A 27,727-nucleotide genomic window follows, 5' to 3' on the forward strand; every position below is an offset into this window, starting at 1 on the left:
GACGAAGAAGAAGCAGCAGCAGCAGCACACTGGAGGTTAATGTCAGCCTCTTATCCTTGAAAACATTCTCCAAAAGAGGTGACAACTTAACCAACTTAGATAATGAAATGCATGTTCATAATATAAAAAATGACCGCTAGAGTCGTGCGCATAATTTTGCTAGCATGTTAGCATGTTAACGGTATATAAAATAGCTTAGCATTTGTAGCTTAGCTTAATTATCTAGTCATATCAACCGCTGTGCTGAGCCAACAACATACACAGAGGACAAAACGATACCACAAAATCAAAGAAACACATTTTTAGGGGATACAATTGTTTGACACCTGTCGTTGCTCTAAGCTAACCCACATTTTATTTTCAGTTCGTGAGGTCGAAGAGCGACTGCGAATCAAAACCTCATTCTAGCAGTCTGGCTAAAAAAAAGTAGGCAGTCAGTCATTAGGTAAACAGTAGGTATTAGCCCAGGTATTTGGCCCAGACCCAGAACTAGACTGTTTTTCTCAGGCACAAGTGTACCATGTCGGAGTCGATATGTTAAGTGCGGTTTTGTTCGGTGATGGTAATTACAGGCCTGCTGATAACATATCTGGTAAAGACCCACTTTTCAGTGGTGCTGGCAGAGTCAACCACCTTCACCCTGAAAATATTTCACTGACGCCAGGACATGCTTGCATTCCCCTCCTAATTAACCACCTCCCTCTTTTCAAGAAAATCTTGTGATTAATATTTCACGTTTGAAATGTAATACAGTTCCAGTACTTACTGTGTAATGCATGCAGAGCCAAAAATTCATTTAGATTATACCATGGTCTGGGTGAATACTCGATTCTGATTGGCTGCAGGGTGTCCCATTAATTTCTGATAATGGACACCTACTAAGTCGTTCCAGTGAAACTGTCTGTTCACCGTTCTAAATTAATGCGCTGGCTACGTAGTATTAGCCTGTATCTAAAATGAGTAACCATAGCAACAGGGACGCAGTCAGTTGAATTGAGGCTGCGGCCGAGAGTACACATGGCCTATCATTTGTTCGTGATAATCTTGATATTGACAATGACATGGCTGGATAGCTAGCTAGTCTTGTTGTTAAACATACTGTCAAATTATATTTACTGTTTGTCAACCGTACGCAATGTTATTGACTTTGAATCTTGCTAGAATAACGTTAGCTTTCTGGCTCATAGCTGAGCCAAAGGGTTCTATGAGCTGAGCGGACTAGAAATATCTCCCGTTGCCAAGTCGTATCAAAGGTTCGTCCTATTTACTGGAGTAGTGAACAACGTTTCCATTGCATAAGAACCAGGTATTAGTCAAACCCTCAGGTGTTACCAGGGAAGCTGAGTTATGGCTTGTGAAAAACTTTAGATTTTGATTACAAAACGCATGAAAATATAAATTAATGGTCTTCATTTTTTTTTCTGTGGCAAGTGACCATGGTATAAGCGGGATAATGCCCTTCGAGGTGTCCATTATCAGGAATTAATGGACTCCGCGGAGGCCCCGTCGTCCATTAATTCCTGATAATGGACACCTCGTCGGGCATTACCCCTTACTTAGCTTACATTAAACTTTATGGATCCCTGTGGGGAAATTATTTTTGAATAGTTTATGGAATAGTAGTCACGTCGTCATGGTAACAGATTCAGCTTTGTGAAACAGGTGCATTACAACTTCCTGAGGCGACACTAGCAATGGCACAATCCAGGGTGATGTTAGTGTTTTGTACCTTACTGCTCAAACAATAAACAAAGACAAAATTCTAATGGTAGCCTAACCAGCATAGCTTACTAACCACAAACTATGTACACTGGCTGCTTTGTAACAAGTTACTAGCACAAGATACATAATATAACAACATTAATGAGGTAATGACTGCCAAGAGATGACAGTGGATGAGGAGAAACTGAAGCAGATGGAGAGACCCCATATACAGAAAAAGTGACAGTGTGCAAGAAACATATAAAAAAACCTCAAAAACACTCATAATCAAAAAGTTACATACAATTATACTGAAAACGAATGAACTATGTGCAAGAAGCAGTGCAGTACAGATTGGTCCATAACATAGGTAGTCTAACATTGTATGGACAGTGCATATGAATATGCAAGTAATTGAGATGATGACTTTTCCCTGCCAGGCTGTCTGGCATCATGAGTCAGCGGACAGAGCGGCGTGGGATCCATGTGGACCAATCAGAGCTGCTGTGCAAAAAGGGATGCGGTTACTATGGCAACGCGGCGTGGCAGGGCCTGTGCTCCAAGTGCTGGAGGGAGGAGTACCAGCGAGCCAGGCAGAAACAGATCCAGGACGACTGGGTCTTGGCTGAGAAGTAAGAGCTGCTGTTGCATCAGCACCAGCACCATCCTACATACTCACTATTTTGGGGGTGGGGGGTGGGGGGTGGGGGGGCATGTATGGCATGTATGGAATAAGAAAAGCTGAATGGAAACAGCAACATTTAGTAAAATCTCAATTTAGCAACATTTTTTTTACGCTCCCTTAAAGCAGAATCTTTTTGTCGATAAAGAAATCATACAACAAATAGAAATGGAACTGCATTTGTGGAAATAAACGGGGGGGTTGGGGGGGGTATATGGATGATTTGAGTGAGTGAAGCTACATTGACTTTAAAAACTCCACCTGTTAACACCAAAGTTCTGTGGTAGCAAATTGCTGTTGGAACTAAGACAGTCACTGAACACTGTATTTCCCCTAGGTGGCTCAGTGGTTAGTACTATCACCTCACACCCTGAAGGTCCTGGGTTCGAAACTCTGCCCCGGTCCTTTCTGTGTGGATTTTGTGTGTTCTCCCCGTGTTTGCATTCCCACAGTCTAAAGACATGCAGGTCAGGAGAATTGAGGACTCTAAATTGCCCGTAGGCGTGTTTGTGTGTGGTTTTTTTTGTGATAAAGGGCTATATAAATAAACATGACTGACTAGACTATGCAGGGCTCTGGGGCTCTGCGCTGCCTAAACGGTGCATACCGTAATTCCCCTAAGCACTACACATGGTAAAAAGTTGTACACACCTCTTATAGAGGAGCTCCTGCTTCCTGAGGTAGGTTTGGTGTGATCAACCTGATGAACAAATGAAAAGTGGCTTTGGAACTTCTGAAAAGTCTGAAAAACTTCTGTCCACCACAGCACACATGTTTCTAACATGTATAAGGCTATGTTCATACTACAGGTGGAAGTGGCCCAAATCCGAGTTTTTTTTGCCTTCCTGTGACACAGATCAGATTTTTTGGTGTGAACACCAAAAAAACACATGGATGAATCTGATCTTTTTAACATTCGTATGTGGTGCTAGATCGGATGCATATCTGATACAGGGCAATGTGACCTGAGTGTGCCTGGTCAGATCACAGTTTGTGTGGTCTTTACCTCACACTCCACGGCGCAGATCACTGCTTGGGGTTGTCTCCACCACCAACACTTCCAGCTCCACTGGAGAGAAATTTCCTCTTATTTTGCCCATCATTAAGTTGCAGCAAACAGGCTATTGTGTGCATTATTTGGCTTGTATATTTGCACAGTCGTAATTCCAATTAATTATATGCACCTATGCTCATTTGTGTGGCCTACTTTAGTAAATACCTTGCACTGGTGGTACTAATTGCACCCGCAGTTGCTTTTGCGCTGTGCCTTTTGCATGCTGAAAAATAGTAGGTATTTGGGGCTGGAAGTAATACTGGGAAAATCACTGACGTGCACTTCGGACGATGTTAAAATTAATAAATAGTGCAAGTAATAATATCACCTGACCACCCCCAGAGAAATAAATCCCATCCGAATGGGGCTTAACTCTCCATTGTGGTTGTATGACAATTAGTTGGTACATTACAATATCACCAAGTGTATTTGTTTGTTTTCTGTGACCAACATTAGCTGACACTGATGAGCAATAACAACTTGCCCAATACTAATCAATTGTTCACATTAGCCCAGCTGAAACCGAATTTACATTTCAAAAGTTTGTGTAAAATTGGACAGTTGGATGAATATATATAGCCTATAGTGTTGTGCAGTGAGAAATGCTATGTAAAGTTAAAGTGTAGCTTGTCAGACAGCCGGCTAATCACGTGATTGTACAGTATATGCAAAATGGTTTGGTAGAGAGCTTAAGTAAAAACATTAGTATGGTAGATCTCAGGCTCCCACAAGCATTAGGCCAGTGCTGCTGGCAGTGTTTGGGATTTCTCAACCAGCTGGTGTATGCCACTCTGATATACTGCCTTGAGTCATTTGCACAAAGATAGGCTGGTTCACTTTGACTTCCTGTCAAAGTATATCTCAGTGACAGGCTGACAGCCAAAATTATTTGGACAAGATGCAAACAATTGACTAATTGTTATCAAGCATGTGCTGCAAGTTTTGTTCACCTGTTTGTTCTTCTTGAAACCCATCATTATGATTTTCCACTTAATATTTGTATATGTTCTGGAAAATTTCCATGGTCCCTCCATAGGTTGCAGCGAGAGGAGGAGGCAGCATATGCCAGTAGCCAGGGAGCACAGTCCCAATCCCAGTCCCAGTCCACACCACCACAGGCCCAACCCGGCCAGTCGTCTTTAGGGCCCTTCTCAAAGTTTGAGGAGAAGAAGACCAATGAGAAGACGCGCAAAGTGACCACCGTTAAGAAGTTCTTCAGCCCCTCATCACGTACAGCCCCTAAGAAAGGTAGGAACTTTATCACAAATACAAATTTGTCCACTTGACTTTGACTCAGACGAGCCACTCTCTGCCTGGCCTGTCACCTAGCTTCCAGTTTCATACCTTGATTGAGTTCCCCAGAGAGGTTGAGCAGGGTTGGATAGTAGCCTGGTTCCAGACCCCTGAATTGCATCCTGCCCTTTTTTCAGATTTTGTCGAGTGATTCAGAGAGTCTGGTGTTGCCCTTGTCAGCTTGTTCTAGCTCATTCGTGTAATTGTTTTTCATTGGCATTTCGGCAGAATACATTTCTTTAATTTGAAATCTGAAAACAACATCAGAGCAGCCCGGATACGTCAGCCGCTAGTGATTGGTTGGGGGAAAATCAACCCCCCACCCGCACAGAAAACAGCTAATGAGGAGGCAATTTCAGGCAGAATAATGGAGTGGTAGTGAATATCAGGCTAACTGGGGAGCCAAATAAAGAGAAATTCTTTACAGGTCAGTTTTGTTGGCTGAGTCTTCCTTCATCATTTCTCTTATCTGCTGCAGGCTGAATAAGGCAGTAATCTGATATCCTGCTCAAAGTCTCAGCTGTGAGCATCACAAGTAACAGAGAGAGCAAGAGGTCAAAGGGAACAAGGAGCATTACATCATTGTGGTTGGTATGCAACACAGCTTTTGACAGCGTCTTGCAAGTGATCTAATTAACCGGAACGCGCGTTACGTCGTCAAATTCACTCCGGGAACAGCTACATTTTTACATCATTACTTTTCACGTCACCTTAGTCTTCATTGTATTGCAGTGCTTCATTGTATTTTATGTCCATTGTATGTCCAGTTTTTATGTCCAGTTATTCCATGTCTTCCTTGTTAACCATTCTGCTGCCATACCCTCTCTTGATGGTTTCTAAACAGCCTTCTACTGTTTATCTTATCTAATTTTATTCAGTCTAATCTCACTTAGGCTACTTGTTGCCAGTTTTGTCATCCATCTCTTGTGCACAGTGTTGGTTAGTAGTTTTACTATATGGAATTATTTTGCAGTGGTGGTAGTTCAACTAAATTCAAATTTGTATAGTGTTTCTAGTAATTTTTTTTTTTTGTCATTTTGGCGTAGTTATTGAAAACACCATGTATTTTTAGCTATTAAAGAAAAGAAGGGAATTGCATTGTTTCATCCTAGAATTTGTTGACTATTTTTTGTTGGTGGGAGTGTTGAAATTAGAAGCACAGTCAACATTCCTTCACTTTATTTCAAATAAAATCAAAATTTATGTTAACATCCTCATCAGTGGTAAATTTGCAGTCATGATTTTATATTAATGACATTGCAGATGCAGATATTTCTTTTTTTTTGTTACAAAGCAGTTTGAACTACTTTTTCCAAGTAATTTTTGTTAACCAAACTATATTTGTCTTGAGGGAAGCTTTGCTGTAGTTCCACATCTTCCAATATGAAGTAACTGGTAGCTTGGAAAACTAGACTTAAATCTAGCTTCCCCAACACTGCTTGCTAATTGTTGCCATTCCTGTCTACCTATTTACCAATCCCAACTTTGCATGTTTCACTACTACTTCTGCATCATCTTTGTCAACCATTTTGTCTTCCCTTCATCCCATTGCCTTTCCCCTGATGGCTGCTCATTGCAATACATGGCCTCCTCCCATCTTATTGTCAGCCCCTTCTGAGAGAGAGAAGAGCCTTAGAGATTGGAGAGGCATCTTTACCCCCTCATGGGAAATGGGCTCCCCTACTGAAGGTAAAGGCTTAGCACCCTGATCCCTCTAGTTTCACTAAGTTATAGGATAACACCGGTGTAATTTTACTATTTTCCTATCTCCATTACTGCCCGTGAAGAGTCTAAACCCACCGATGCATTTGCCACAGTCAGAAGCTGCTACTGTCTGCTCTACTGCAGGTTTGCCCTATCTCCCAGAAGTCATATGCTCCCATTGTTTTCAAAAATACATTAAAAACAGCAGAGACATTGACTGACATAATACATCATGTTGAACAACATGTGTATTGCAGTTTTTCTAATGTGACTAAAGTAATACATTATATTGAACAGCATGTGTATTGCAGTTTTTCTAACATATCTTTGTCACGCAGCCAATTATTGCACTTAATGGGGACTATATTCACTTTTTCCATTACTGCGCACTGTTACTTATGGTGGCAGTGAGAGGTAAATACGCGCAATGTTCTCTTTACGTTAAACTCTGGCAGAATGAGACTACTTTTGATTGCAACTGCAATGATTGTGGCCTCATAAAGTCATGTTAAAGTCATGTACAATACATGTGTTATTTAAAATGATGAATTACATCAGTCACTGCAGCAGTATGTCTCTGCAAGCTGTTTGTAATGGGTTAGGGTTCTGGGAGGTAAGGTTAACCTGCTGCAGAACAGACAGTAGTAGCTTATGATATTGGTGAGTTTAGACTTTTCATCGGCATTAATGGCGTTGGTAAAAAACTAAATTACACCGGTGTTATCTTTAAGAAACCCTCAGCGCCTTCTTTAGTGTGCCATGCTAGTTGAGATGGGTGAGTTCAGTATGTTTTGTTCCCACAAATACTGTCTGATTGACAGATTTGTGTCCATCAGACTGGTGGCCTGCCTGTTTTGCTGTGAGATCTTGTGTGATCTATGCCTGTTGAATAGAGTTGAAACATTGGGTATTAGTAAGTAAATTTCCCATTCATTTTTCCCTTGGGAAATTTGATTATGAGCTATAATGCCTGAGGAGCTCAGGCTTGCTAAATCAGTATCTTCTTTTAAATCGCTTCTTAAAACATTCTTCTTTCAAAAGGCCTTTTATTCGTATTAGTTTTCTTAATTGTGTTTTATTCCCCTATTGTTTTATTTTTCATTGCACTTTCATTTAATTTCATGTCAAGCTTTGTGTTACCATGTGTTTTATTCTATCTACTGATTTTACTTTTGCTATTTTCCTTTTCAGTTTTATGTGAAGCACTTTGTAACTCTGTTTTTGATTAATGCTATACAAATAAACTTTATTATTATTATTATTATTATTATTATTATTATTATTATTATAATGTTCTAACAATGTAAGGTAGACTTACCATGAGCTATCAGATTTTGAAACCACTATGTTCCTGTGGAAACCATCAGTCACCTAACATGGAACAGTCACAGAGTTCAAATAGAAAATGTATTCACTGTGTTACAAGTGGAACTGTCACTGAGTTCCAGTAAATATAGTTCCCTTAAAATAACATGGAAACTTCAGACAGGCATGTCAAATAGTCATTTCATTTGTGTAACAAAAACTAAAAATGTCATTGAAGTGCCTGGTATGTGTATCTACTCGTCTGTGTCATTATTTGTTAATGCTGTTTGTTGAGTTTTGGGAAAGGTAAGTGCCAGGTTCTTTTTGATGAAATGAAGCCTCTCTGCCTTTTCTATTTCTGTTTTTATCAACAATGTGACACTGAGCAAAACAGGCAGCAGCCACTGGAGCACTGCTCAGTGATGCAGATGCATGCTCATCTGCAGTTTCATCAAGCACACTGTCCAGACTGCTGCTAGACTGGTCCTTCCATGGCCTTCTGACAGGTGGTTCCCCATGTTCCTCTTGTTTGTCTGCCTCTCCAGTAGACATTTTCCGCAACTCCTACATCACCATCTTTTTGGCCTCCCTTGCAGTGTTGGTGTATCTCTACAACAGAGTATATACACTCACCGGCCACTTTATTAAGTACACCTGCTCGTGAACACAAATAGCCTGCTCCTCCTCTGGCTGCAACTCAATATATAAAGCCTAAAGGGACTTTGACCATGGTCCGATTGTTGATTCAGCATCTCAGAAACAGCTGCCCTCCTGTGATTTTCACGCTCTACAGTCTCTAGAGTTTACAGAGAATGGTGCGGTAAACCAAAAACTTCCACAATACCTTGTTAATGAGAGAGAGTTCAGGAGAGAATGGGCCGACTTGTTCAAGCTAACAGAAAGGCCACAAATGCTCCAATAACAGTCTTTACAACAGTGGTGTGCAGAAGTTGTTGGCCTTTATGATAAATAGGCTACAGCAACAGATGACCAGCGGCTACTAGATAGGTGTACCTAATAAAGTGGCCAGCGAGTGTATATTTGGTGTACATGTGCAGGTAGTGAATGAGGTAACATGCAAAATGTGGTTGCATTTCACCAATAGGTGGCGCTAAGGTGACCAGATTTGTAGGAGCAAAGTCTGTAATTGTGTGAAACACCAGATGTCAGTCCAGACAGATTGATTCACTTGAAAAAACATATGTTTATTGCGTCCTCCCCCATTTGCCAGGTCCACGGTTCCCTGCCCTTTTGGTTTTGGAGTATATGGGGCGGTTTTTCTGTGACTTTTGCACTGGAAGTTTTAGCGAGACCTGGCAACCCTGTCCTGTTACTCAAGACTGTCCCTGCTGATTAATTTGCTGTCTTTAGGATCCCCATACATTACGAAAAGGATGATGGATAATGATGTGAGTACTGACTGAGTCGTAATACAGTTCTGAACAGAAGGGATTTTCTTCCCCAGGCTCAGAGTGACAGTAGAATCACACTAGAATCAGTCTGAAGGTGGATTTGGAACAGACGGGGCTAAATTAGCTAACTATCTTGCGCTGCTGTGCTGGATTAATATCTAGCTAATAAGGGCATGTTCATTGTTTCGCCTGCCTCTTCCCAACCGCGCAAAAAGTGGCAATTGTTCAGTTGTTGTGTATTCTAACATTACATGCAATGATTATTGTGTTTGCATATTTGGCAGGCAAGCAGAATCGCTTGCTTTCTGTATGCGGACGTTATAGGAACTTGTGCTGATAGCCCGGTGCAATGATAGTGTAATATGAGATTTATTTTGTTTGGAATTTTATATTCATTTCATGGAATTGAAGAGAATGTTTATTTTATCATTTTAGTTACTGAATATTTGAATATTGCCCTAGAGGTTTTATAATTCTATATTTCATTGTTTCAGTCACTTTTATTTCAATCTGTAGTGCGCATGCGCCTGCACTTCTGTAGTTCTTCTTCCTGGTGGTCTTTGAGCGGGCTAGCCAGGTGAAGTCGGGGAGATGATACATAAAGAATTAAGCTAAAAAGATTGAGTTCTCCGGGTCCTTCTTTACCCATGTTAACCCTCTTACTTCCCGTATTACATACAAATAACATGTATTACAATAGCATCAGTGAGTGATAGCATGGATTGGAAATGTTTTGGTCCTTTGGCACACAGATGACATCTGTTGAAAAATAACTCCACTTTTCTGGTAACCCTAGTTATATGTTTTCATATTGTGTAAGTGTTTTTGAATTTTTGGACAAGGAATTAGTATGAGAATCATCCCTTATGTGAAGAGGATCAGCTGTGCTCACTGACATTGCATAACTGTAACTCTATATGCTTATTACTGGAATTCCTGTTACATTAGGGTTAAACTAAGCAGTAGTGTGAAACCGTGTTGTAATTTCTAGAATTCGAATTAGCTCAACATCAAACCGGCGCATCAGTGCATTCAGGACCGAATTTCCCCTAGGGCATCAGCAAAGTGCATCTTTATCTTTATCGTTTATTAAGCAACCACAGGGCCCCTGGGCACACAGGTCCTATTGGGCCCCCTCCCCCCGGTACGCACCCACACACCGTAATTCAAGATACTAGCCTGTTCACAAAGAATAGAAACATAAACCTTTTACAGGTTCAAAGTAATCTGAAACTTTTGAATTTTTTGAATTTTTCGCAAACTACCATTCCTAGTATCGGGAGCTCACTCATTCAATTTGAGAGTGAGCGACCACCCTGATCCATCAGAAACCTGACAGAATTATTGACCGATAGATTTCTGTCTGTTGGGCTGTTTTGGAATGTCAACATGGTGGGAGAGGCAGAAATACAGTAGCCTAGCTTTGCTCATAGCGTATCTACTTAATAGAAATAAGAAGAAACAAACTATACATTAGAAATTAAATAACTGACCTGGAAAACCTACAGTCATCCCAATGTTATACCAGGCTTTCTCCGTTTTATCTTTGTTTTGGTTGTACCGTCGTCTCTGTGTTTGCTGCTAGTTTTTACAAAACAAATGTAGAAACGCCTCTGATTGGCTAAACGGATGGTGACGAATCAGTCTGTCCAGACAAAGTTCAACTGGGTTGAACTTTCTGTCCGTCAAAACTGATGGAAATCTGACAGACGGACGCATCATTAGTTGTGTCCAGACAGCGGACAGCTCTCATTGAAAATGAATTGAAATGAACGGAGACGGACAGACACAACGGATCAGTGTTGCTGCGGCTTGATAACATTTGTCCAAACCCAAGGCAAGCCCCTTTGTGTAGGCTACATTTGTATTGCAGGTTGTGGCTTTAAGGAGGCGAGGTGACAGGTGGCTGGAATGAAGGACCAAAAAAAATGTTAAATGTTGAAATTTTTAGAAAAGGTTTGATTATGTCTGTACTTAGACCCCCCTGCCCCACCGGTATATAAGTAGTACTCTGATCAACTGATCTTGATCAACCTAACATCGCAATATAATACAGTGAATATCATTTGACATTCTCAATGTCTCCTTGTGTCAGCCTCAAAAACTGTATGTAATACCTTGCATTTTCCCTTTCGCTTGTGAACAACTCCAAATGCTTCTCAATCAACTATAACCAGCCACATACTCTATACAACTATACTGTATATTCTTGTGTGAAATCAAACACCCATATTAACATCACACACTGCACTATTTCACTATCCTTTGCCTAAGTACAAATGCTGTGGATCTCTGCCCAAACAATAACAGACTGCTGCTTATCAATGGAAATATGCAACACCTGCACTTCTCAATCTCACCTAGAAGATATCTTACATGAAAAACAGATTATTAGTCAATACTTAGTATGTCAACATTCATCTAACCCTTCACCTGTGAGTTGGAGTAAAATTGCTCTGCATAACTGTAATTCCGTATGATCCAAACTTTTACCAATAGCAGCCAGGTCATTCCCATCTCTTGTCCTCATGTAGTGAACCCCGACGCATCACTGCCATCCATGTTTTCATTTGCTTTTCTTTTTTCTTTTTCTTTCTTCTTCCTTCTCCTGCCTTTTTTCCCTTTTCCTTGTTTGTTTTGTTTCATTAATTTATTTACAATTTCCAACCCTCAGAGGCTTCACAGAAAATGTAAATGCTTGATGGCGGGGGGAGGAAAAATTTTTTTGTAGCTGGTTGGTTTGGTTTAAACCTTAAAACTTTCAATTGGAATATCTGAATGGGATATTTACTTCTGGAACCAGGACCAGTGAAAAAGGGGGTGGGATGTTTCAGCTCTAATCCTGTCTGAATTTGTAGTGTGTGTCTTAGATGTACAAAACTGTTTTGTGTGTTTCACATTTTGTTTGGATGTGGCTTACCCATTCTGTCAATTGTTGTACCCCCCCACCCGGGTCATGGTCGTTGTACTGGTACTGGCAGCACTGGTGGCCAGACTGAGAGGTGGGTGTCTGTCTTACTGTCCGAAATACACATGGAACACATAGGAGCACAAATACATCACATGTCCTAAAAGCCTTGAGTTGCTCCATTATTCTTCATGGTAGACTTGCTCTGTCATTAGAGCACACAGGTTACAGGGTGTAAGCTTCCACTGGGTCCTCAGGGGCCTCATTTATAAAACATTGCATGCGCACAAAACTGGCCTGAAAATTGCGTACCCCTCTTTTCACACAGATTTTCGGATTTATAAAAACAAACTTGGTGTGAAAATGTGTGCACCGCCACCGAAACTTTGACCCATGCGTGCGCACGTTTTGGAGACAGTGGGAAACGGCGACTGAGATGGCAAAGTAGTAAAATAAAGCAAAAAATGGCCTTTACACTCAGTTAATTTCCAGGCTGACTCCACATCAGCTTAGAAACCTCTAGTAATAATAATATTCCTTGTCGGAAGAACGTTGAGTGAAATGTTAAGTGCATGGTTACGTTCACTCTTTCCAAAAACAAAAGGCACATATACGATACCTGGGTCAGTCGCAGCTCTCTCATCTTCCTCTCTAACGCTATGTCAGTGTCATGCTGTGTTTCTGGCACAATGCCACTAAATAGGGTTTCCCCCGTTATCAAGGTGAAACGTTAAAGAGGAGAGAGCTCCGGTGTCTCCTCGCCCCGCCGGTGCGCTGACACATTGTCGCTGCACAGCAATGCGCTTCAACCTTTATTTTTAGTTTTATAAATGGTCCGGCTCTTGGAGCTGCAGCATTAACTGCTGCTGTGACATGTTGCCACTCAACAAACTTTTTCTGGTTGGTGATGCCCGAACTGAGGCCACCGGGGAAATGTATCTTCCGTCTGGCTCACACAGAGAATGGAATGACAAGTACATTTACATACACATCAGTATTCATTCAGGGCGTTTCATTGACCATTTATGGTAATTGTGGGAGTTAAGGAGCGGAGTATGAGGCTCGTGCACATGCGCAACATTTCAAGTTGGATTTATAAAGGGGAAATTGCGTGCAGGTGTGTGTACGCATGGTTTTATAAATCTGATTATTTTTGTATGTACGTACTTTTCCTCTTTTGCGTGTACGTAACCTTTTAGTGTGGAATCCACACACAGTTTTATAAATGAGGCCCCAGAACACTAACTTGTATCAATACATTTAGTCCATGAAGAAAAGAACCAATGCCTGTAACCGTCTCTGACCTGTACACAGTGATGTAGTGGTAAATAAAAAGGAGGGTAAACGATGAGCTCTGGTCAGTGATCATAAGGCAAACAAGCACCAATATAGACCAGAAATACATATACACATAACTTACATAGGCTTGATGATAGTTTTAGTGATGTATACTTTGAATTTAGATCATAAAGACAGTCAGTCTAAAAAGAGAGAAAACCCCCACTACATCCCTGTCTGTACATCTATGAAATGTGTTGGTTGTTCTAACCACTAGAATAGCCTTATTAATGCTTTACATATTGTTTGTGATAACATCACAGGTCTTTCACAGGCCTGGTATGATTGAAAACGTTCTGTGGTCAACCGAAAGCCAGATTCTGAATTTGTGAGGCATGAAATTAGTTGACCAAAGTTGTCCTTAACTAAGCATTTGCTTGGCTTACGAGAAGTCAATATATTTTTTTATATAGACTGATCTTGAAGGGGCATTTTAGTTTACCTGTCTAATAGGGGTTATGCGCAACTGATTTCCACATTCTGTTAAACAGATTTACTCGTTTACGGTTCAGTTCCACTTTACCGAAAGCTCGCTGACAATGACATTGTTGTACCAGCTACGTGTGGATATGCCGTTGTTTTATTCACAGTGTCTTCGGGAGCTGCCAAAGATGAGCATTTTCGATGTATATCAAAGTTGACCTCCAAGAAAAACGGGAAGCCACACAGCTTGAGAGTAGGGATTGCTAGTCTGTTCACATGCACTTCCAGTTCCAATTCCAGTTCAGGGATCTGATATTAACCAGATAAATATAATATGATATTTATCAAGCCTCTCAGAATAGGAGTAGGCTAATCAGGGATCATGACCGATCATGACTGATACCGATTTCGCCAGTCAGCCTGTCTCTGTACGATACTGGTGAAAATAAAACGACAACGTGATTATGTAGGCATATATAGCAATCATTAATCAGAAACTTGCTGGGGTGAGACTCTCTTAACAACAGTGTTAGGAAGCTCCCGAAGACACTGTGAATAAAACAACGCCATATTCACACATAGCTGGTACAACAATGAGCTTTCGGTAAAGTGGAACTGAACCAGAAGCGAGTAAATCTGTTTTAACAGAATGCGGAAATCAGTTGCGCATAACCCCTATTGATGCCCAGAAACGAGTAGAACCTGGAGATGCTCAACTCAAAAAACAAAAATAGTAGTAATGTGCTAAGGCTCAACCAATAGCAGAAATATTAAGAAATAGCCAGCACTCTCCCAAAAATAATTATTTCTCTTTATTCACCAATCATGACTGCTGAACTGCTAAAGCAAATAATTATTTTAGTGTAGTGCTGGCTATTTCTTTACGTCATGTCTAACTGAGGTGCCATGAAAAAAACAGTGACTGCAGAATCTCAGTCCACAAAGAGCATATCTGTCCTCTTTGATGACAGCCCTTGGATTAATTGAACATTTGGTGTTATTTTCCAGGCATCCCATCAGCTATTAGGCAAGACTAAGACGGTTGATGTGAGGTAGCCATTAGTAAGGTCTTGCTTATTGCTTTGCTGTGTTCATGTTAGAGGTATAAAGCCAGTTAGACAAACCAGTCATGAAGAGAGACGCAGCCAAAAGTAATGCTCTTGCCAAATGTGTTTCTCCCTCACCAGAAACCCAAGACGGCAAGACACCCAGCCCATCGATTAGCCGCCAGTCAAGTATGGAGACGGACAGAGTGTCCAGGGACTTTGTGGACTTCTTGAAGAACCTCCAGAAGCCCGGCCGGGAGATCCATAAGCAGTGTCGGGCCTTCATCGAGAGCATGTCTTGCAAGAAGGTGTGCCCTTCACAGAAATCAAGAAATACTTTGGCATCTACAGATGTCACTCGTTTCAATTGACCTGATTACCGCGGTAATACCACGGTAATCCCGCGGCGGCAGTTAAAGCCTGATTTATGGTAGGGCGCTCGACACCTTTGATAAGTGTCGCTCGACAGAAAATAAAGAGCCGCGCGACATTTGTAATTTATGCTTTGGCGAAAGTTTTCAGTCGTCTCCATGGTAACCAGACGCTATCCTAACGTTAAACTTCCATGATACAGAATAATCTTCTCGACCACCGAGTGGTTATTGTTTAGCCTACTGTAACATTTTCGTCTGACCAATAAAGATAGCAGGGATAGTAAACATAGCCTACCTGTCCCGTAGATTTTTCCACCGACGTTTGCAGTCCAACATATTGATATTCAGGGTATCGGCAATCTCTTTCCACAACGTTAATGCCATCTGCACGTCTTTGTATTCTTTCATTGAAGAATCATACAGGTGGCGATACTGTCTTAACTTGTTCTGCCAGTCTTTCATCTATACCCTCCATATTTGCTACGAGCTAAACTAATTAAACTAGTTAATTAAGCAAGGACAAAAAAGTTACAGACCAAAATATCAATAAGGACGTTCAGTTCAGTGAAAACTACAATCTCCATGGCGACGTTAGTGTGACGCAATGTGACTACCCAATCACATTGCGCGACAGAATGTGACGGTGTCCGCGACATAACAAAATTCTCCAGGTGCGCGACATGTTGGGAAAGTGTCGAGAGACACTTTTTTCTGTTGAAAATACGTCATTTCTGTCGAGCGACCTACCATAAATCAGGCTTAAGGGTGTGAAATTATTTATCCAGGAGTAGTTGCAATGCGCACCAACAACCACCAGGTGGCACATGTGAGCAGTCCAGATGCAGTCTCTCTGTCTCTCAAATTTGTGTTATGATATTTAAACCAACCATCCGTCAACACAGTTTAGACTTATCTATCAGACACAGTTTTAATAATCAATAATGATAAAGTTGAAAGTGAACTATTATAAGAGTCTGGCCGCCAGAATGTTATGTTAAAAAATGAAGTGTTGTTTGTGGTTTATCTTTTACAGTGTTTATCTGTAAAATTATTTGAAAGCATTTCTTTATCATATTCCAGAAACAACATTTAATCTGATTTATTGACATTTAATTGAAAGAAACGGTTGAAAACTTGGGAGTGATACACTTGAGTTTAATCTGTTATCTGTCTCCACTCCGTTATGAAACTGCAGTGCTGTGTGATCAGATCAGTCCGTCTGAGATTCTGTCCTTTTTTCAGTTTGTGGATTTGGGCGACAACTCAAGAGTTTCATGACAGAGCAACAGTGATGCTCAAACCTATCTTTAAATCATCTCAAAAACTTCTATTTGTATTATTTTTCATTCAACTCCTAAAGATTAAGGTTTGGATTGATTACAGAACATTCTTATTAGGGTTGGGCATCGAGAACCGGTTCCAAATTAGAACCGGTTCCAAAATTCCGATTCCAAAGGAATCATTAAGACATTTTAATTTCGATTCTGCTTATCGGTTCCTAAACAAATTTCACTCGTGCCAGTTTCAGTTTCCGTGGTGGCGGCATGCACCTTTGGTTTGTAGTCCACCAGTAAAACCAACGAAGAAGAAGAAGAAGAAGTTTCCTGTTTCTTAGTTACGCTAAATTTAGTTTAGTTATGCTAAAAGCGTTAGCGAACTAAAAGTCCGCTAGCCGTGATGCTAATTTTCTCCATGTTCAACTCCATTGAGTTATGCTAAAAGCGTTAGCGATCTAAAACTGCTCGCTGCAATCGAGTTTTTACTAAAAGTATTAGCTCTCTGAACTAATTATTTTGGTTGGTTATGAATGAAATTGTGATTGTGAAACTGAAGTGAACTGCCTACAGAAGTTTGTGAATTGGAGCATTAAGTTGATGCTTTAAGCTTTACTCTATGATCAGGAACGCTCATAGAATTAGCATAAAGGTAATTTTATCTTGACGTTATTCATAGGTCAGGTTTTTTGAGTTGGAGTCCTCTTAAGACGGTCCGAGACTTCAGAGGAGATCTCAGAGCCGTCAGAGGAGATTTCAGAGATTCCAGAGAAACCCTTTTCCAGTACTGGATGGTGAGCCCAGCCCACAAGATACAGAACCTGTTGCCTGCAGTAAGAAGACTGTGAACTAAGGAACACTCACGTATTCCACACCTACTTCAAGTGCGGTAGGATTGAACTGTACACACACATACAGCTCCGGAGACAGACAACATACATACCTTTCTTCATACCGGCCATACCGGAGTCGGAGTGAGAACTGTGACTCTTACAAAGACTTTGAAAAATACCCGGGTCTTTATTGGTTTTTTTTTATGTGCGCACAACTTAGAAGTTTCTGAATATGACTCTGCTATGATAAGCATGTGACCTGTTTTGACCCCGCCCCTCAAAGAATCGTAATCGAGAATCGTTAAGAACCGGAATCGATAAGCAGAATCGGAATCGGAATCGGAATCGTTAAAATCCAAACGATAGCCAAACCTAATTCTTATTAACTAAGCTCAACTGTCAGGCGGCAGCAGCAGGGGGCAGTGACAAAAAGCTGAGATGGACTGTTACAGAGCTTAATTTAAACTATACCTCTGTCATGTATGGTGTAAGATGCCTTCCAAACAAAAATAACTGAACCTGTGTGTTAAACTTTATGTGTGTGTGTTTGTATTACAATGTACATGCAAGAACGGCCATCAGGTGCATTGTGATACAAGCGTCCAAGAGAGGTTAATTTACATGAAACATTATCATCACCATCAGGCCATGAATGACTTCCATTTATTTCCTTAGCATATTGATGGTGGACAATTCCAGAGAGGGTCACATTGATTTTTCTACCTAAAAAAAACCCAACATCTTACAATGTAGACTTTCAGAATCACTTTCAGTTTTATTTTTACAGAATGTCCATTATAATAGACAGCAGGATTATTATTATTTGCTTTATTGTTTTGTATGGTTTGACTGAGCTATTTTCTTTCTATTTTATAATTATTATTTGTCAGATGTGACTCTGACTGGCACCCCTCTTCATTCAAAAGTGTCAAACCCGCTACAACAGTTATATACATGTAACATTGGGGCTCGTTTTCTCGACTTGGCTCACTCAAAGTTCACGTCTGCAGAGAGAGAGAGAGAGAGAGACGCAGTGAGGTCAAGTTTCAAATGTTGACTTTCAAATGTGAGGGGTGTGAATTTCCTCAGGTCTTTGTCAATTTAATGTATTGTTTATTTGTAGGCCTATGATGGGCAACGAAGTGGAGTAAAAGTAAAATTGCAGGCTGTGTTTTACCTCGTCAGTTTATACGGCTTTCGGTTCCTCTTGGCAAGAAGGGTTTGTCGGCAGTGACGCTGGACAGTCCTCATGGAAGCTGTGACTCCCATGTCTGCCAGATATTTAGCGATACAGCGTCTACAATTATCTAGTGCAGCCCCCACCTTTACCGCCGCGTCAGCACTGTAGTAACACGGCGGTAAAGCAGACAAACGAAGCGAGTGACATCTGTAGTGGCAGAATTTCCTCTCACTTTATTAAGCTTCTCAGAAGTTTTTCCCGTAGCTCAGATGTCAAATGCTCCTTGCCATATTTATCTTGAGAATGTGATATGTACAATGATTGTAGCCTTTGAAAAGTGAACATTTGCATACAGTAAGCAGTCACTAGGGCCTTTGCCATTGCCGTTAATTAAAATACCAGTCATGGTCTTGTGACATTTTGTCTTTACAGGACCTCACTGCTGACGAGTTGTCAGAGTGCGTTCAGGATTTCTACCAGAACATGTCTGACCGCCTGATGAGCCACTTTAAAGGTTGGTTCAGAGAAGGTTCTTATTTAAGCTTGAGCTAGAACCTATTGTGTTGAGATTCCAGTATTTTAAAAGATTTGTGACAAACACATTTTTGATTTGTGACAAACAAACTCCAGATGCAGAAACCATGAACTAACCCTTAAAGAATTTCATTAGTCTGGGTTTCATTGGAGAGTTTTAGTGTTCCATAATGGTCTAGTTTTTTTTAGATGCTTTTCCTCCCTGACAAGAATAAAATTCTGGGGTAAACACTGAATTCTTTTAATTATTCAGAAGCCAGCTTTTGCCAGCTTTGTGCCTTTATTTTGATTTTTAAATTGGCCTGAAATTCACTTCCAGGTAGCATTGAAAACGTCTTAAAAGTCTTAAATTTGGCTTTCTGAAACCTGCAGATCCACTGATACAGCCCTAACTAACATGGTCTGAGAAATCTTTTCCATATATGAAGTGAAGCCAACTGTCCTCTTCAGGCTCCTCAGAGTGTGTGGAGCAGGTGATGGACCAGGTGGAGAAGTACATCATGACTCGTCTGTACAAGAGTGTTTTCTGTCCAGAAACCACAGATGATGAGAAGAAGGACCTGGCCACACAGAATAGGATAAGGTAGATCCGCTGGGATACAAAGCATGCAGTGATATTCAGCCTGCACGCGTCCAAACTGTTTTCTACTAAATCTGCTTTGGATTGGAAATGGAGACACACAAGGACACACATTAATTTAGCCCTGCAAACACTTCTTGATCTGAGTACAAACATTATCAATTATCAGCCAATATCAGGTGTGCAGTAGTTTCACTGAACAATGTTGACTAAAAGTGTTTGTTTGGTGTTATTACAAAAAAATATTGAACTGCATTTCCCACTATTAGAGAAAGCAAATGTACTTGTATGTGTAAAACTGCTCAAGTCTCTTTGGCTTTGATTTCTTTTTGTCACATGTTCTCCCTATAATTCTCCCTATTTATGCTCGCATCTGCCCCATATCTAATACCAGTATTAGGACATTGCAACTGTTGGTAGTTAATTGTCCCACTGGAGAATGGGGATCAATTTGTAACGACATAATGCCTCGTCATTGATTGTGCCAATGATTCTGCAGTGGCTGTGTAGGTGGTATTATGTATCAGTGCTGCAGCAGTATTTAATGAATTTGAAAAATTCATAAACTATTTTTTTTGTGAAAAACAATTTCTGTTGCCTCTGTGGATTTATTAAGAAGTCAATGGTAAGAATGGTAGCCTAGACTGCACATTCTGTTGCTCTACCACTAAATACAACTATCATATTTAGATTACACTGTATGGAACTTTTGTGCATTGGTCAAAAAAAGTGACATTTTGATTTTTCAATAAGTTTTGTTACACTGAAATGTTGAAGAAAGTGTGTTTTTGTGTGTTTCAGACCTATTATGTACAGTACACCCAGACAAGCTGTAGGCCTACTGTATATGAATATAACCCTGATTCTCTGTGTTCCAGGGCCTTACACTGGGTGACCATCCAGATGCTGTGTGTGTCTATGGATGAGGAAATCCCTGAGGTCTCCGACAATGTGGTCAAAGCAATAACAGGTCAGATCATGTGGTTTAACTTATTTTTTAATCAACATCTTGGAAAGTTGGACATTGTCAAAGTGCAGCAAAAACCTTGTATCTTGGCGTTTCCTGATTTTGTTTAACTGACAACTCAGCTGACATCATTCCCTACATGTAGAAAGCTTTTCCCAGTCCCATTGAAAGTGCATTAAAAATGGCAGCATTGGTGCCTGGGTTTCCAGGTGGCTCAGTGACCTAAGACAGACCATGTACATGTAATGTGGTGAATGTGGCTCCTGAACTCTTTTGCATGTCAGCTCCCCTCCGTCTCCCACCCTGCCTGCTTCTCTCAACTGACCATATCTAATAAAGAAGAAATGCCTTATAGTCCATATGAAATGCACATAAATTGTTCATATTTAGGTAAAAGCACCAAAATACAATTGGCCATAACGGCCATTTTTCTTTATGTCATTACTAGCAAATGGGTTTTCCTGTATATCTGCTGAACTGACTGTGATAGGAGTGAAAACATATGTCTACACCTAAGTTTTGAACATTGCCATTGTCCTCCTTTTTCTTAAAAATGTAATTTCATTGTATTTCTTATACAACATCATTGAACTATAACATGATGAACTGAACTGTTTGTTTCCTTAGTACTATTGTATTTCCGTTTAAACAGTAGTAGTGTAGTAGACATATTTTTTCAATCCTATCATGGTCAGTTAAGCAGATCTTCAGGGAGAGCCATTTACTGGTAATGGCGTAAAGCAAAGAACGTAGTATACCAATTTTGGTGCTTGTACACCAATCTGAACGATTTCTGGCCTGTTTCGTGAGGATTCAACTTTATCATTTTGTGACAAATGCACATTTTTTGCAGGACTCTGATTATATATTTTAGTAATAAGGGATAAGGGAATGTGTCCAGCCTCTGACCTGTATGTATCCCTGACCAACCCAGATGTCATTGAGATGGACTCTAAGAGGGTTCCTCGGGACAAGCTGGCATGCATCACACGCTGCAGCAAACACATCTTCAGCGCCATTAAGATCACCAAGAATGAGCCAGCCTCGGCCGATGACTTCCTCCCCGCACTCATTTACATTGTGCTGAAGGCAAACCCTCCACGGCTTCAGTCCAACATCCAGTACATCACCCGCTTCTGTAACCCCAGCAGGCTGATGACCGGAGAGGATGGCTACTACTTCACCAACCTGGTCTGTTACTGTGTCTGTTCTTGCATTTCTATCTTGGTGAGAACTATTTGAGCTTTAGACCTTCAGAGTGAGACAATTTTGGCCGGTCCTTACTTCTTCAAGGGGCTAGGTTAAGATCAGAATTTGGGTTTAGGATTAAGATTAGGATTAGGATTAGGCATGGAGTGGTGACGGTCAAAGGAATACGGTGAATTTTTCGGAGGTTGTCCTGTTGGTCAATTTCCCCTTTAAGTGATGAGAACATAAGACACCCAAATCATCCATGTGTCCCCAGTACGTCATTGGCTCTGGTGCTCCCTGTTAACACTTCAGCATACATTATGGCTATGTTCAGACAGGCAGCTCCAATCCAGTTTTTTTGGCATATCCAATATTAGTCAGACATTTTTTTCTTGTGTTAACAGCAAAAAAATCATGTGGAATCCAATCCGATATAAGCCACATTCACATGTGGTTTGAAATGTGATTCATTGCATTTGTGGACATGCAACTCAGTTTGACCCATTGTGATCTAGGGTTGGGTACCGTAACCCGGTACCACTATGGCACCTGTTCCTATATGACCAGTACCGTATTTCCTCTAATAGTGGCCTGTAGTCAATTAAAAGCCGGGTCTCCGATAATGGCTGGGGCCGTCGTCGACACGAACAAATAAAGGCTGGCCTCAAATACAGGCCGGGGAAAAAAACAAAGGAAACAAGACTAGGTCAAAACCTAGTATATAGCTGGACCGTGTCCGTCTCCTCTCTCCGCCGCTGTCCTCTCCACCGCGCCCACGGCCCGCATTGATCCTCCCGATCCAAGCCCCGGACCCCCGCCGAAATCTCGGCCGGATCACCGGGAACACATCAGCGCCCAGGTTCAGTTAGCTTCAGTTAGCTTCAGCTTACATGCAAACAACGGTGGATACCGGTAAACTCCTGGTGCCTGTTTGTAACTGTAGTTTGTAGTAACGTACAAGTGCCACAAGATGGCTCGGCTGGCGGAAGTCTCTGGAGCATGCCGTCGTCGATTACCGTAATTATCGTAATGCATTGCAGTAACAAAAAAACGTCTACCTAACGTACCCCAACAGAAGCAGATCAGAAAATAAGGAGGCTTCGTACTAAAATATGAGCAAATATACTTATCAAACAGAGGGAATTAGAAATAAAGGCCTGTCTCTAATATAAGCCTGCTTCCAATAAAGGCCTGGTACCCTCTGCAGTTGAGGTAAATAAAGGCCCGGGCCAATGTTAGAGGAAATACAGTATCTACCTGATGGAATTGCAATGCAGATTTCGGTGCCTCATTTCGGTGCCATGCCTAAGCAGCTGATTGAAATATCCACCCTCCAGTGCTCCGCCGCACACGCCTTCACTAACGTTATCGTTTGGAGCGCACCACTTGAAATCCACTGTATTCCTCTGGTATGACGCGCAGCTGCTTTCCTCTCCCATGCGACTCCCCTTCCAACTTTTGGTCGAAAGCCAAACGGCAGCGCCACTCGTCAATGTCACATTTTGGCCGCTTAGCCAATCAGATAAAAGAAGAGGCGGGTCGTAAAAGTTTTCACTACCGATAACTTCCGGTTCATACAAACTGTCAGTTATTTGTTAATATGTAACGTGAAAAGTACATGAAAAGTAATTAAGGACAAATAGGTTTAGTTCATAAAATAAAGTTTTAATAACTAGAATTCCACAATACATAGAAAATGTTGATGATGTCATGAGAGGAGTCATATTTTGCCAGAGAAAGCAGACATGGTTATATTTCTGAAAAAGAACTGGAAAGTAGAAGAATTTGTAGAAGAGTAGAAGTCTAGAAGTTTGCACTTGGTATTTCTTTTGCTGTTATTTATTAGTATTGTAACTGTTATTTACTGTTAAATTATTGTAGTTGATTTAGGTTTTATTTGTTATTTATTTATTAATATATTGTTCAATTTCTTTGCATTTGCAATAGAAAAGGTGTCCTTTAATGTCGTTTTTTGCGCTTTATATTAAAAAAGGTATCCGTTCAGGCACCGCTTAGGCACCGGTACCATTTTAAAAGTAGCGTTTTAGCACCGGTATCAAAAAAAATCTAAAGGATACCCATCCCTATTGTGATTGGATTGAAGTGTTTTTATCTACCCTGGGCGACACTTGTTTGGCCTGCAACTTGAGCAGTAAGCAACATAAATAAACAGCAAAATATCTAACCAAGAACAGAAATGGACAGTCACGAAAAGTCAAGTGCCTGGACAAACAAGGAGGTCTCTTATTGTCTACTCTCTCTTTGGGGGGATGCCACAGTGCAGACAAAGTTGGAAGTCACTGGAAGGTGTAGACGGCTTCATTAAAATGCGTCACTATTCTGCGTTAAGGATGCCCAAGTCGTTACTATGACACCCAATGTAGATATGGCAGCAAAGAATTGGGCTGCTAGAACAAACAAATCCGATCTTGTCGCTTGTACATTGCAGTGTGGACGGTGAGCCTAAAATATCAGATTTAAAAAACAAATTCGATTTTCCTGCTGTTATTATTATTATTATTATTAAACCTTTATTTAGACAGGTAATCTCATTGAGACACGGGGTCTCATTCTCAAGAGAGACCTGGTCAGACAACAGCAGCAGTACAACACAAAGTTACAGACAGACAGGACATTCAATACAGAGACAAGATAGATCGCAAATCGTAAAAGTGATAAGTGCAAAAGTACCAAAGTGGTAACCAGATTTTAACTACTATGTACAAGAGCAAACCCCCACAGACGCTCTCTCCATATTTCGTAGAAGTAGTTTAAAATCCCCTAGGGGAATCAAGCTGGACAGCTTCACTTCCTGCTGTAGCGGGTTCCAGGTTGAGGGGGCAGAGTAGGAGAAGGCCTTTTTACCAAATTCAGTACGGACTGAGGGGATGGAGAGTGATGAAGCCCTGGGAGCGCAGGCTATAGCAGCACTGTTTACGTGACATATAAGTGAATAAATAAATGGGCAGCAGTCCAAGAATGGATTTATAAATGAAGTTATACCAATGCAAAGCTCTGCGCATGGATAATGATGACCAGTTGACTAAAGAATACAGAATACAATGGTGTGTGAGGGGTTTACAATCGGTTATGAATCTCAGAGCTCCGTGATAGACAGCGTCCAACAGATGAAGAGAGTGAGCTGAGGCATTCATATACAAAACATCCCCATAGTCCAGGAGAGGCAAGAAAGTAGCAGCAACAAGCCGTTTCCTAACATTAAAGGAGAAACAGGATTTGTTCCTAAAAAAGAAGCCCAATTTTAATTTAAATTTCCTTAAAAGATGATCAATATGAAATTTAAAAGAAAGGCTTTCATCAATTGTCATGCCTAAATATTTGTAGGTGGTCACAGTCTCAATAGGGGTACCTTGTACAGACATGATGCAGGGAAGAACAGCTGGCACCATCTTTTTGTTAGAAAAGAACATGGCCTTGGTTTTGTCTGCATTTAACACCAGTCTGAGGTGGAACAGGTGCGACTGAATAGTGTCAAATGCAGACTGCAGACGTTCAAATGCCAGGGCAACAGTGCTTGCACAACAATATACAATAGTATCATCGGCATAGAGATGTACAGATGCATTAATATTTTGACCGACATCATTTACATAAATAGTGAAAAGGGTGGGTCCTAAAACTGAACCTTGTGGTTCAGTTTTAGGACCCACCCTTTTCACCCTTTTTGCTGTGTGAACATAGCTTAGCTTAATACTTTGGCATACAGTGCCTTTGAGTGTAGTGTATGCGTGTACACCAGGGACACAAGGATGATTTTGTTGTTGATAGTCTCACCACTTAACGGCTAAGTTGACCAAGGGGACAATGTATCAAAAACCTGATGTATTCCTATTAAGTTTGGGGAATATATGTAGTCAATACAAGGCCCTCACGATTACAGGAAGTCAAACATAGGAGTGTTGGTTGGGGAAAGTGAAGGCACTCTGGACTGTGTGTGACTGAAGTTGATGTTAAAGGCTTGCTGTCAGATCTCAGCTCCAGATTTTCTCAGTTGGTCTGTCTCCTGTGTGTTGATGTAGTGTTGTGCCGTGGCCTTCATCGAGAAGCTGGACGCCCAGTCTCTCAACCTTTCCCCAGAGGAGTTTGAGCGCTACATGCTGGGCCAAGCCTCGCCCCGACAGCACGACGCAGAGGGTGACTGGCCCCAGACTGGCCCAGTGCTCGGCACCGCTGCCGCCAACCCTGTTCTGGCTCAGCTCCATCACAACCTGGAGCTGCTGTCGGGCCTCAGCAGCCGGCAGGAAAAGCTGACGGAGGCTGCTCAGAACCTGCAGAGCGACCTCCTCTCTTGGCAGGAGAATGTGCAGCGGGAGGTGAAGGACATCCTGGAGAAATACCCCCTGGAGATTCGGCCTCCCATGGCTTCTGCCATTGATGCCGACAACGTGGAGAATGACCGCCTTCCACCACCCCTCACACCCCAGGTGTTTGCTGGCTAGTGGAGTCTATAAAGGGAGGACTTCTCACCTAAAGGCCAAGGAAACTTGCTGCAGAAATCAATTCCATCAGAATTTTACAAACAAAAGGACACGTTTGACTCTGCAGTGTGAACAGGCTTGCTTGCTTAACTTGCCGAATGCTTCCACACCAGCCCACACTGTGTGATCATCTGCTATTGGTGTAAATATCACAATTGGTTGTTTTGCTCACATTGCAGATTGCTGATTACCCATCTTACATACCATACAGTAACACATTGGTCAGTTTGTTATATTTTGTCCTGAGCTATTCATGTGTCTGTTACTGATCTGGATGGTCACCAGTTGAAGATGGAGTCAAGTCATCAAGTCTTGGGAAGAGAACAAGACCTTGAACAAGACCACAATGCCTTTGTATGCAAAGTACTACCATTCTTTACCAATAGAACTATCAAATGAATCTTGCAGGCCCTACATTTGGCTGTACTTCAGGCTAACCTCTACACGCATTATATTACCCATGTTCCTCAGTTCATTCTTGTCTTAAAGGTCCCATATAATGTAAAACAGGATTCCCCTTGCCTCTTTGATTATAAAGGAGTTGGATGTGCTATCTAAACACGGTGAAAGTATCAAAACGCACAGTCGCCAACTAAATCCTCACAATCCATATTAGAAAAGCGAGCCTCTAAACGAGCCGTTTGGACTTCCGTAACTTTGTGGTGTCACAAAGGTTCGCTCATTATCATTTTTGTAAGAAATAATAGACTAACAAAGTGTTTTTTTCAAAGCAGTTGAGCGGTTGTCATTGTTTATTACCTACCTGTCCTGTCTGTAGCTGCCGAGTCTGTGGTGTCTCACGTTTCACTCTTGAAGCGGTTAGCCAATCAGAACAGAGGGTCGTTAATATTAATGAGCCTTAAAGGCACAGCGACAGAAACAGCCTGTTCTTGGTAAGGCTCAGAGAGATGCTGGAAAAAGAACGTGTAAAAATGGATTGAGAGTGTTTTTGGTACATGACACCACACACACAGCTTTGAGACATAAAATAAAACACTGGAAAGTGTAGAATATGGGACCTTTAAATTGTGTTCATGCCAGGCCCTTTCACTCACAAAATCACTCACAAAAACATTATAGAATGGACTTGGAAATGCTGATTTCTGTGATTGTGAGGGATCGGTGCAGAATTCTGGCCACTTCTGTATGTCCTTTGTTTTCTTTCAGTTTGTCTCACCGGCAAGGGACTAGACTTAACTACCAACTCCTGACCAGCTGCAGCGGAAAGGGTTTTTTCAGACGTTAAATTAGGTCATCATACATCTTAGCTAGGTCAATACAAGGCTTCTTTAAGGACCAGGCAATGTTGGGGTATATTTAGACTAATCTGAGTCCCCTTATCCTTTTCTCAGCATGACGGAGGATCATTGACATAATGATGGCGATCACAACTTAGTCTAGTCTTAGTCTAGTATCACATTTTGGTCAA

General features: G+C 41.2%; 1 protein-coding gene across 1 annotated transcript; it reads left to right on the forward strand.

Annotated features, from left to right (window-relative positions):
• rabgef1 (RAB guanine nucleotide exchange factor (GEF) 1) lies at nucleotides 1–26,277 on the forward strand. The gene is made up of 9 exons (XM_071909986.2): nucleotides 1–78; nucleotides 2,142–2,333; nucleotides 4,474–4,685; nucleotides 15,008–15,174; nucleotides 18,960–19,041; nucleotides 19,512–19,644; nucleotides 20,520–20,611; nucleotides 21,543–21,799; nucleotides 25,840–26,277. Exons 2-9 carry the CDS (start codon nucleotides 2,155–2,157, stop codon nucleotides 26,257–26,259), a joined length of 1,542 nt encoding a protein of 513 aa, XP_071766087.1. The 5' UTR covers nucleotides 1–78; nucleotides 2,142–2,154; the 3' UTR covers nucleotides 26,260–26,277.
• Nucleotides 26,278–27,727: the final 1,450 nt, after the last annotated feature.

The sequence above is a fragment of the Centroberyx gerrardi genome, chromosome 11 (assembly GCF_048128805.1).
Source record: "Centroberyx gerrardi isolate f3 chromosome 11, fCenGer3.hap1.cur.20231027, whole genome shotgun sequence".
In the NCBI taxonomy this organism is placed as follows: domain Eukaryota; kingdom Metazoa; phylum Chordata; class Actinopteri; order Beryciformes; family Berycidae; genus Centroberyx; species Centroberyx gerrardi.

Excerpts from the sequence above, each read along its gene's own strand:
- rabgef1 (XM_071909986.2), top strand. The coding sequence starts at position 2,155 with ATGAGTCAGCGGACAGAGCGGCGTGGGATCCATGTGGACCAATCAGAG. Across the intron at positions 4,686-15,007 it reads ACGTACAGCCCCTAAGAAAG|AAACCCAAGACGGCAAGACA; the intron begins GTAGGAACTTTA and ends CTCCCTCACCAG. Across the intron at positions 19,645-20,519 it reads GCCACACAGAATAGGATAAG|GGCCTTACACTGGGTGACCA; the intron begins GTAGATCCGCTG and ends TCTGTGTTCCAG.